Raw genomic sequence first — 12,668 nt, forward strand, 5'->3', positions numbered from 1 at the left:
CTCTATGGAACTATATCCGTTGGAGCAACAGACCATGGGGCACCAGAGGGGCAAAATTCACACGGAGGAAATACAGGATAAACAGGAGTGCATAACTATGAGGGGCACAGGGGGAGGGTTACTGGGCAGGGAGGGAAAGAGACTGGGTTAGGGTTGGGCATGGTAAATGCGGAGTGAAACTAAATGTACACGTAATGTTGAATGTAAAACAAACTCTTAAAATAAAATAAAAAGCTGCCAGCAGCCATCTAAGGTACAACCATTGGTTTCTCCCCATCTGGGACAAAGAAGAGTGAAGAAAATAAAAGACACATGGAAACAATTAGTCAAAAGGACTAATGGACCATGCAAACCTCAGCCTCTGTGACCCTTAGACCTGAAGAACTAGATGGTACATAGCTACCACTACCAACTTCTCTGAAAGGGATCACCAGTAGAAGGTCCTGGATAGAGTGGGAGAAAAATGAGGAACAAAAAACAGACTAGGTTTACTGGTGAGAAAGAGACTAGAGGAACCCACAAGACTATGGCTCTTGGTCACTCTTTGGACCTGGAACTAAACTCACTCCTGTAGCTGAATTTTCAGTCAAACAATAAACAAGCCTACAAAGTGAACAATAACTCTAAGAAGGTAGATACTCCTTAGAACAATCAACCATTCGAGATCAAAAGAGTAGCATTTGCCCAAGGACAAAGTTCAGAAGGCATGAAAGGTTAGGAAAGAAGGAAACATGGAAATGAAAAATATAGGAAGAAGGTGAAGTGATGTTACATTGAGGAGATTGCAATCAATGACAAGGAACAAAATGTGTGTTGAATTATTGAATGGAAAACTGATTTGCTCCATAAAACTTCACCCAAATCACAATAAAAAGTTTTTTTAAAAAATTGTGGGTGGTTACATAGGTAGATATGCACTCCTATATAGGTTTGGGAGGGCATATAGGAGTATATGTATGTGTGTACATATATAGGTTGTGGGCATTTGTATATACTTATTTGTATGTGCTACATATATATTTATATATATTAATAGGGGGCACAGTTATGGAAACTTCTTAGACATATTCAAATACCTCGTGGGACTAAGTTACTGGGCTTGAAATCTAAGGACCATCTAGGTCAATTGGTATTACATAGATATAACAAAGATAACGTTCTACATCCTACTTTGATGAATAGCATCTGGAGTCTTAAAAAGTTACAAGCGGCTAAGATACAACTATGGTCTCTTTCCATCTGGAGCAAAGGAGAGTGAAGGAAACTAAAGATTCAGGGAAGCAAATAGTCAACATGACTAATGGGCCACGTGAACCACAACCTCCCCTAGCCTGAGACCAGAAGACCTAGATAGTGCTCAGCTACCACCATCGACTGCTCTGATCAGGGACACAACAGAAGGCCCCCATCAGAATGGGAGGAAAATCCAGGACTAAACTCAAATTCATAAAAAAGGCCAGACTTACTGGACTTATAAACACTAGAGGAGCCTTCAAGACTACTGCCCTAAGATACCCCTTTAACCTGGAACTGAAGCTACTCCCAGAGGTCACTTTTCAGCCAAACAATAGATTGCCTATAAAATCATCAGTAACACCTGTGAGGAATGTTCTCCTTAGAACAATCAACTATATAAGACCAAATAGGCAATATTTTCCCAAAAGCAAAGATGAGAAAGCAGGAGGGGCAAGGCAATAGAGGGATGGAAACAGGGAAGGCAGAGTGGAAATGGGTAGAAAGCCAACACATTGCAGAGATAGCAACCAATTTCACAGAACAATTTGTATATAAACTGTTGAAGGGAAACTAATTTGCTATGTAAACTTTCACCTAAAACACAATAAAATGGCCAAATAACAATAATAATAAAAGATACATGCTACAAACAAATAGATGTGAAAGTAATGGTATATTCATTTAGTGTATATGGCAAATTTCTTTGGCTTTATAATAAAGAAATAAAATCATTGAATCAAGTAAGCCATCAAAAAACAGTGGTCATTAAGAGCTTGGAAAACATGCATTTAATATAGGCTTTTGTCCATTATAAGAGAAATGGTAATGTGTGAGGAGATGAGCTGTCTGGAAACAACTAACAAACACACTTGAGACACAAAGAATAGTACTCTCGGGCAAGAGACAGCACTGATGATTTAGTTTTTTGTGTGCAAAATATTTACCTTCTGGTTTCAAAGTGCTGAAAACCACGCATTTGGGGACTCAATATGTTCCAATAAAAACAAAGGTCCAACTATTGCTCTGGAAACTAAAAAGTAGAAGAGGGAAACTAAATTCTGCATGCTAACTGCAGACATCCTTTAGGGTGAATATATAGAAAAATTCAACGTTTCCCTAATGTGCTAAAGGCATCTATCCTGTTGTGGGAACACTGGTTTAGAGAAATAATTCTAAAACACCAAGTTTACCTCTCATTTCTTCTGCAAAATTCTGGCTCTGATTTAAACACTGCTTGACTTTCTTGAGTTCTTCCTCCAGGTGGCAGATATTTCGGGCCCTTTGGTCAGACTGACTCTTAAGGAGGCTGTTTTCCTTCTTCATTTCCTAAAACATACATTTAGTTGGTTATAAACAAAACATATGCTCAAACAAGTTATGACTTCTGCCTTAACAAGGGTCTCTAATGGAACTGTTTGTACATCTCACTGCAGAAACAATCACACTTTCCCTTTGAATACTTAATGAAGTCAGACATACTTAAATAATTTTACAGAGAGAAGTCAAAATAAAAGCACAAAACTCAAATCTGATATTAATTTCTTCCCTCAAGAAATATTTTTTCTTTGAACTTTCTGACTGTTCATGTGCTTATTAAAGAGTAAGCTCATAAGGAAAATCCTATATCCAAGATCCTCAGAGAGAAGTGAAGTTCCTACCACATCTGAACGATCAATTACATCTTTGCAGAGATTTGATATGTTAATAAACACAAAAACTTCATGGGACAAATTTTTACTTCCTTTTCACTGTACAACCATCTTAAGTGTCTCTGTTCTGGAGATGCCTTTATGGGTAAAATTACCTTCAACAAATCTTTATCAGGAAAATCTACAATGTGTTAGATACTGGACTGGGCATTTTGAAAGATGCAAATGTAAAGAAGACAGAGTCCCCACCCTCAAGGCAGGTATCACCCAGTGAAGGAAGATATGATCCTAGTAATATAATGTTGTTGTCATTACGCGCTGTCAACTCAGACCTGACTCATAGCGACCCCTTCTTGGGTTTCCAAGGTGCTATCACTACAGAAGTACATTGCCCAACCTTCCTTCCAAGGAGTGGCTAGTGGGTTTGAACCTCCAGCCTTCTGGTTAGCAGTCAAGTGCCTGAGGCACTATGTTACCAGAGCTCCTAGTAATGTAATAGACACTTAAAAAAAGAAATCTGTTGTTGTTGAGTCATTCTGACTCATAGCACCACACTCCTATACACCTAGGATGTGCTAAAGAGAGGCTGCATGTGGTATGGAAAGACAGAGGGATACACAACAGAAGGAGGAATTTATCTGAGCATCTGAGCTTTCATGGTGAAAACAGGTTCTTCGGATACCTGAATAAATGAAGTAGCCTGCATCGATATGCAATAACACAGCAGAGAGGCATATGCAGAACAAGTCTATTAATCTAGGGAGCTCTGTATATTTTTCTCACGCTTAAAACCAAGCAATAGGTGCATGCCAAATAAAAACACTACTGCTTATTAACCATATGAAGATGCATATACTCAATGTTATAAATCTTCCATTTATATTCCTCCATCTGTTTTTCAGCTTTCAATAATTTTATCTAACAAGTATCTCAACCTACCTTGTATGCCACCCTCTGGACCACAGGGAATTGGCATACATCGTTACAAACTGACAGAACTAAGCACATCCCATCCTTTGAGGGGGACATGGGACAGAACTATATATATGTGTGTGTGTGTGTATATATATATATATATACACACACACACACACATATATACATGCATACACACATATACATGTATATATACATATACACACATATGAAACTGTTTATACATCTATTATATATATATATATATATATATATATATATAAAATAAATACATTATTTATTCATTTAGCATGAAGTTTTAAAACTTTCATTTCAAAAATACCAAAAGAAGTGGGGGAAAACTTTGAATCTTAAAGAAACCATTGAGACCATCCTCTGAAATCCTTCTGCACCATTAGAAAAAAGATGGCTCTGGCAATGCTGTGCTGGAAAGCTGCCTTCAATTATCAGTCTGGTTTCTACCAGCAGATGGGTACCCATGTAGCAAAGCCAAATTCAAGAAGAGGGAGAATCTGGCTAGCAGACAGTACTTGAAAACTTACTGGTAACTGTTCTATTGATGTATATATGCTCATTTCATCATTAAATAAGACTAACTTGTAGTTATATTCCTCTGTCTCCTTTGTCCTAATCCTGCCTCCCTTCCACTAGCTAAACTGATACCATCAGATTAAGACATTGATCAGAACTAGAGGGCAGCTCTGACCAATATCAACACTGGCTAAAGTGCATACCAATTAGTGTTAAACTTTGCAGAATGAGCATAAAGTGTAACAAGGTTATTGATCTAAATTAGCATCATTTACCCACATAAACTATAACCACTTGTTTGTTCTTCAGGCTCAGAACAATCACCCCTCAAATGAGATTACATATGTGAGAGAAGAAACACCTTAAAGCACTTTAACAAGGGCAATGAAGCATTTATTAGAAGTATTGCTTCCCAAAATTTAACATCAGCCAGACCTCCATGATTGATGTCTGCTGAATGAGTTCAGCATAAAAGACTGACTAGAATTTAACCACCTGAGTTGATTTAGGATTTTTATTTTGCAACTTACAATTTCTTACCCTAAAAACTCAATCATATCAAATGACATCTACCCCACCTACCCCTGGGAAGACACTATGTACCAAAGCTGACTGCATCCCAGTGGAAGGAAGGAAAGTAAGAAGAAAAGGGAGGGAGGACATCAGGGAGGAAAGGGACCAGACTTACATTTATGTGTCTGTCAGCCTCTAACAGTTTCTGTCCAAAACTAGAGACAGTTGAATGAAAAGTAAGCTCAACGGAAAGATTAACATGTTTTTCTCTATTCTGGCATTAGCTCTGTAAATATTTGTTCCTAACGAAGAAACATTCAGCCAATCCTGGGACCCAGCAGGCTTATAATGCTATGGCTATGACCAACCCAAGAATTTTAAAAGGCCAGAATTTAGAAAATGAGCATCTGAAAATGGATCTGTAGGCTGCCATCCACCAGCAATTAGTTTTCAGTGAGGCTGCAGCCACTTAAGACTTGTATGGGTAGCTCATTATCAACAATGAGCTAACCATACAAGGGTATATTCTCCTAGGCATCTCTTGCATCCTCACATGATTTGCAAAATTGGGCACTATTCTGGAAAAAACACAACAAAATTCCCTATAACCACAAGCCAGCATCTGAGCTTAGCAAGCAATTCCACCCAGATCAACTTCAGTTTAGGAGCATCAAGGGAAGCATCATTTCCTAGGGCCAGACAAAACAAATTTCAGTTACTGTGTGGCTTTTCATGATCCCATCCATGAATGAAGCTTAATACATCCCCTGCTGGGGTAAAGTCTGTATCCTGAAAAAGGAATGATGCAAAGGATGTGTTTTTCCCTTTCCACTAATCATTCTTGCCTGCCAGACCAACCTCCTTAGAGAACGTAGTGCAATACAGATCCCTGTGCTTGGAAAGGTCCCCAAGCTAGTGTTTCCTGATCTTGACTGTCAAATGGAGGTATTTTATTGCCCAAATCCAATGCTACTTACTGGGCTGGCACTGACTACTGGATGAATAGCTTGTCTAAACCCTCCATTCACTTTGATACTAAATGTTAACTTTACCCTTGATGGAGCCATGAAATCACATTCCCAGCACTGATAATTTCTCAATGTAAGCAGCATATTAGTTCACTAAACACGAACAAGGAAAATTTCAGTACAACTGTCACATTATTTCAGCATCCAAATCCTGTATGCATGCTAAACTTGTTGGTACTTACTTATAATTGGATATAGAAAGTTACCAGGGTGACAGAACAAGAGAATTTTCAACATTAAACATCTCAGGTGCATTGTCACCTCCTTATCATTTTATGGCAGATAGCAAACAATGGTTAACATCAAAAGGTCATAACAGTTGTGAAGACCACAGCAATGAACAGGTGAAGTGCAACAACACAATTTACTTAGAAGCACTGGGCAAGACATCTTACATACAATATTTAACGTAACCATTACTGAAGGGATATTATTAGCCCTAGTATACAGATGAGGTCTCCTGGGTAGAATAAATAGTTAAGCATTCAAGTACTAACCAAGAAGTTGGAGGGTCAAGTACACCTAGAGGTGCCTCAGAATAAAAGACTGGTAATCTAAATCCAAGTAAGCAGCCATTGGAAACCCTATGGAGCACAGTTCTACTCTGACACACATGGAGTCACCGTAAGTCAGAATCAACTCAACAGCAACTGGTTTGGTTTTTTTATATTTAGATGAGGAAAGTCAAGCTCAGAAAAGGCAAATTATTCTCCCAAGGTCACACTGCAGGTAAGCTGGTAGAAAAGCAATGCAATTTTACATCTCTCTCACTCTAAAGCCACCACCACTATACCACTAAATTATACCACCACTCTAGCTGGGTAACTCACTTTTCTGATTCCAATTCCAATTCAAAGTGCTAGAGCCAGTAAACCTTCAGCATTCTTGATATCCTCAAAATAGCAGACTTACTAAATGACCACATACTGTCCTAGGTGCTATCACGACTGCCCTCATTTGACACAGAAATCAAATGAAACTCAAACATGACATGCATTTAAATTAGTAAAGGCTAGAGTCGATTGTAGAAGCTCTACTGCTGACAAGCCAGACCTTGTGGGGATGAACAAGTCTTCAGAAACACCTGCATGACAATGTCCTGCCCACTACTGCAACTAGGCCAAGCAAACAGTGTTCAAAGTGTTTAGACCCTCTTAACCAGATGAATGCTTTTACAAAATGTTTCCACTAGGCATCCAGGGGAGTCATGGGAGAGTTGCTGGCTGGAAAAGAAGCTCACAGAGGGAAGAGTTCAGTGCCAGTCTGCCTGTGGAAGTGTTAGCAGAAGCATCTGTTGCTTGGTCCCCACTGGCCAAAAGGCAAACATTTGTTTTGCTGAAACAAACACTTTCATTTGGAAATGTTCACTGATGAAACCATATCGGATTTGAAGTTTTCTTCCACTTGTGTTGCTGAAGTTCTGGCCTTCTGTCTCCAACAGCATTAGCCCTCTGAGGCTCACTGCTCTACAACTGCCTCATTGCTACTGACAGATGTTCTGATTTTACAATCATGATACATTCTCAAAGCTTTGGAGGTAAATACGTATAAACTTTTCTCACCTAGATAAATGACCGTCCTTTATAGAGAAAAATCCAAAAATACAAAAATGACCAGATAGAGACTGGTGGAATCCCTGAGACTACAGACTCAGGTTATCCTTCAGGCCTGGAACTGAAATCACTTCCGTGGATTAGCTCTCAGCCAAACAGTAGAAAGGCCTACAAGCAGAACAACTACTCCAGGGCGACACAGTCACCGACCCCAGGGAGATGCACCCCTTAGATCAATCAGCCATGAGACATCAGAAGGGCAGCATTCACACAGAGTGAAAGCTGGACAGACAGAAATGTATAGCTAAGAAGGGCACAGGGAGGAGACAGTCACAGGGAGAAGAGCTTTTTACTGTTGGGATTGTAATCGGAGCCATGAAACCAAATGTGCGTGAACTGTTGAGAGTAAAAAGAATATGCTTTGTAAATTTGCACCCAGAACACAATTAAAAAAAAAAAAAAAAAGAGTGATCAGAGAATATTTAAGAATGAGTGAATAATCTTCACCCAAATCACAATTAAAAAAAAAAAAAGAATGAGTGAAAAACATTCTTTCCTATAATATGTGAGAGAGAAGAAATTCCCACTCTCTTCTGTTAAGTTTTTCTCTAAAGTTGCAATGTTGATTTATGGCTGTATTCAAATTCCTCAGTCTGTTAACTGTCCCTAAGTGGTTCTTAATTAAGTCCTTTCTAATAAACTCCAGCACACTAAGTAAACTCAGAGAGATGACAAATTGAAAGTATGTCTGAATAAAATTCTATCAGTAGAAACAGAGGACCCCTCGTAGCCATACTATTTGTGAATCCTCATTTACCATTTTGTACAATAAAGATAAATCTCCCGAGACACTGTCAACTAGTGCTTGCATGTACTGAACACTATGTTAATGGACTTCTGAAGCCAAAATAATGGCAATTAACAATTATTTGATGGTTTTATAAGAATTTAAATCAAGAAATTCTTCATCTGTTGTTCCTTTTGTTTATATAAATCTATAACTTTCCACAGGTATTTTTTTTATATTTGATAACTCAAAAGCTGACCCTTGGAAAAGAGATTTAAATAACACTTCCCATCACCAATTTTGTTTCTTTCCTTTCAGAGAAATCTCTTGTTTTTCTTTCATTTTTCCAGTCTCCCAGTTGGTCTAAATTTATTCTTAAACAAACAAAAAGTACAAGACCCTAATACAAGTTTTCCTATAATTATCAAATACCCATTAATAATTATATTGAAACGGAAAGTGAAAAAAAAAATAGTCACATTCAATGTCATAAATTATATGCACAACTTTTTGCAATACTTCTGGCAAGTAAAGAAACTACTGAAAAATAATGTAGACATTCTCTTTTAACTCTCACACTGCACCCTGTACAGACGTTGGTAAATACTCATCTTTACTCCTCACTTACCTCACTACTTCTCCTCAGCTCATTCTCTTTGACCTGACTCGCTTGTAATGCCTGTTCAGTTCTGCAGAACTTTTGCTTCAACTCTTCTAAAGTTTTTTCTAGCTGTTGCTTTACTGATGTGACCTACCAAAAGAAAAGTAAGGTTTCAGTTTTATGGTTTTGATTTTTTTAATTATCATTAATTCTTAAATATAAAAAAGGTTACTGGATATAATATTTGGCATCTATCTTGGTGTGACACAATATACATCACAGCTGAATATAGCACTGTAACTTAAAATATCATCATGTTAACCTGTGACATCACTTGGGGACAGCATATAGAAGATGAAAGAAGCTGGATTTGGGGAGGAAGCAACAAAAGAAAAGTATTTATCCACAAAATTAAAGCAACAAAAATTTGCAGCAAGAAACAGATAAGAGATTATATTTGCAATACCATAAAACCTGGGAAAGCCAGAATCTGTGTAAGGCAAAAAGCTGTCAGAGAAAAAAAACTCGAATATTTTCCACTGAAATGAGCAACAAAAATGTGGTTAAGGCAGCACCCTGTCAAAGGCAGGAAACTTGTGAGACGCGGAGAAACAAGGCAGACCCATCGAGTTCTGTCCCTCACAGGTTTCACTGTATATATAATAGAATGTAAAAGATCATATCCATAATATAAAGCACATCTACAATTTACAAAAAGATGAAAAGTGGGTAAAGGGTAGAAAAAGAATTTAATAGGAGAAACACATATGGTGAAACAACTTCTGAAAGAAAGAACCTCAATGGTAATCAAGGAAGTGTGAGTTAAAACAATATAAAATGTCATTCTTCATTCCTTAGTTGACAACATTTGAAAACCCAAGACTACCTATTAGCAAGAACAAGAAGCCCCTCTTACTCCTGGTGAGAATAAACTGCTACAAATTTCTTGGAGGGCAATTTGGCACTATCTATCAAATGTCAGATAGCATGTGGACTCCAAACTATCAATTTCATGTCCAGAAATCACTTACAGAAAGAGCAGCACATACCACAAAGATATCTTCCCAGTGATATTATAAACAGTGCGACGGCACAAGAAAGTGTTGGAAACCTAAATATCTATTACACAGGGAATGATTATACAAACCAAGGCTCAGACAATATCAATGGAATGTTTCCCTTTAGTTAAAATGAAAACAAATCAAAAAACCCAACTCTACATTTTTAAGCTGTATATTTTTAAAAAGGTTTTAGAAGATACCATTACACTGTTATAATAACAATTTGTCCTAGGAAGGGGAGTAGGAAAGAGAATTTTTTTTTTCTTTCTACCAACTTGGACAGATGGATAGACAATGAATCTATAAACACCTCACATAGCTCCTCAAATAGAACAGTGATCAATAAACATTAACTCTCCCCATCCTCACCTCCCTTCCCCTATCCCTAGTTTCCCTACTAAGAGAATCATTATGTCCTATGTAAGGGGCTCTACTTAAATGCTAAAGCCTAAATTTTAGAAATAAAATGGAACTCTGACAACAGATGAATACCTGACATATAGAGAGTGAAGTCTGAAATGTTCTGCTTTCTCTCACAAAATGGGTCAAGAAAATAAACTACTGTCCATATTCTGGTTAAAGCATTTGTCTGCTAACCAAAAGTCCAAACTCACCAGCCGCTCCACAGAAGAAAGATGGGGTGGTTTGCTTCTGTAAAGATTTATAGCCTTGGAAACCCAATGGAGGTCACTATGGGTCAGAATCGACTCGATGGCAGTGAGTTGTTCTGAGTTATGTTCTGCTATCTTAACAGCTATAGATATGCAGTGCTTAAGTGTAGATATACCAGTGAAGTAAACAGATAAAATCCTGTATAAAATCCTGTCTTTACAGAACTTATAGATCAGAGCAATGGAAGGAAGATAATATAAAAATAAACAGATTACTGTATTTCAGTTTTTCATAACTACTATGAAAAAAATAAATAAAGCAGGGTAAAGGAAACAAAGTACTTGGTGGCATGGAGACATGCAGGGATAAGGGAAGATTTCAAGTGACATTTGCAAGTGAAGGAGTAAGCCTCAGGGATCTATCTGGGGACAGAGCAGTCCAGGAAGGGAAGCAGCAAGAGCAATGGCCTGGAGACATCAAGGGCTGGTGTATTCAACCAATGGCAAGGAGGTCACGTGGTTAGAAGAGTAGATGAAGGTAGAGCAGGAGAAGATGAGACCAGAGGGGAGTAGAGGGGGAGTGAGGAAGGCCATCTAGGGCCCTGTGGACCTTTGGAAGGACCTGGCTTTTACTAAAAGAGACGGTATGTGACTGCAAGATTTTAAGCAGAAAAGTGCATGATATTTTTAAAAGTTAATCTGGCTACTGGTTAAAAACAGATCATAAGGAGGTAAGGGCAGAAATGAGAAGATCAGTTTGAAGGCCAGTACAATAACCCAGGGGACAGATGATGACAGTGGTCTACAATGAAAAGTAGTTATACTCAAGATAAAATACAGAGTTAGACATGTAAGTCAAGACCATTCTTAGTAGACAGGAAGGAATACCTGGAGGGTCTCTTGGGTGGCCGGCAAGCTTCTAACTTCTGACATGGGTTATGGATTTAGAGAGCATCCCATATAAAGTGAATTAAGTTGCACATTTGTTCTACATAGATTTTTGTATTTTAACAACAAAAATTTAAATATATATATTATATAAACACATAAGGAGCTCAGTGGTGCAATACCTAAAGCATTTGACCACTAACCAGAAGGTTGGAAACTAAAACCCACCAGCCACTCCACAGAAGGAAAATGAGGCAATCTACTTTTGTAAAGAGTTTCTGCTCAGAAACCCAGTAGGGGTTGCTGAGTCGGAATTGACTGAATGGCAGTGAGTTTGGTTTTTTTGGTTTATATAAACATACATAATATTCACACATATATACACATACATACAAATACATACACACAGAAATGTGTGTGTAAATAAATAAGGGTAGAGTTGGCAGAGTTTTAACAATCAGTTGTGAGGTGAGAAAACACAACTGCTATTTGCTAGGATGAAAAAATCAGGAAGGCGCAGGTTTGATAAGAAATATCTGGAGTTCAATTATTAAAAGGTTATGCTTATGATGCCTAATAGGCATGGAAGTAGAAATACCAAGTACAGGCCCAGCAGTCTGAAGTGCAGAATAGATGTCCAGGCTGAGTCATCATCATACAGATGGTATATAAAGCCATAAAACTGGATGACGCCACTTTGGGAGTGAGTGTTTAATAAGTAAATTGATTGCAATTCTCAATGCTTTAATATTATTGGGCATAAATTACTTGGGACAACTGCTACCTGGTCAGACGATCAAGAATCACCAGAATTATCAGACACATGCACAGACTTTCAGAACTGAAACCCTAACTCATGCCACTCTTTCTCAAGACAAGAAAACAGATCTAGAAAGCTTCTATTTGCACTCTACCGAGATAAGTTAAGGAAAAAGCAGACAGAACGTTTTTCTTTTAAAGTGCTATCCATCAGCTACAGTATATAAATAATGAGTATAAGTTGGGGGTTACGAAAGAGAGACAAATAAGGTAGCACCATACTTTATCCAGTTCAGCCTGTAGGATATTGTGCGTGTTCTTGGCTTGCTGAAGCTCCTGGGTGAGTTTGGCTTTCATCTGAATGCACTCTTGGTCCAGTGTTTGGAAAGATCGCTGTTGACGGGAGAGCTCCTAAAAAAAGTAAAAAATACACAGATGAAACTGACCATGGTTGAAAAGGGAGACTCCAAGGTGAGACACAGACCTCCTACAGGCAATGCTATATTAAAAGGGCA

The 12,668-nt window shown here is 38.1% G+C and overlaps 1 protein-coding gene across 1 annotated transcript in view; it reads right to left on the reverse strand.

The window, feature by feature from the left end:
• The window catches only part of CENPF (centromere protein F), a 97,323-nt gene that overhangs the window by 54,932 nt on the left and 29,723 nt on the right, over positions 1–12,668 (reverse strand). The window contains exons 8-10 of the mRNA XM_007952589.1: positions 12,436–12,564; positions 8,862–8,984; positions 2,427–2,562 (exon numbers count right to left, since the gene is read on the reverse strand). Coding sequence (XP_007950780.1) covers positions 2,427–2,562; positions 8,862–8,984; positions 12,436–12,564 — 388 coding nt within the window. The remainder of the gene's footprint in view (positions 1–2,426; positions 2,563–8,861; positions 8,985–12,435; positions 12,565–12,668) is intronic.

The sequence above is a fragment of the Orycteropus afer genome, unplaced genomic scaffold (assembly GCF_000298275.1).
Source record: "Orycteropus afer afer isolate SDZICR_OR568_19922 unplaced genomic scaffold, OryAfe1.0 scaffold00013, whole genome shotgun sequence".
In the NCBI taxonomy this organism is placed as follows: domain Eukaryota; kingdom Metazoa; phylum Chordata; class Mammalia; order Tubulidentata; family Orycteropodidae; genus Orycteropus; species Orycteropus afer.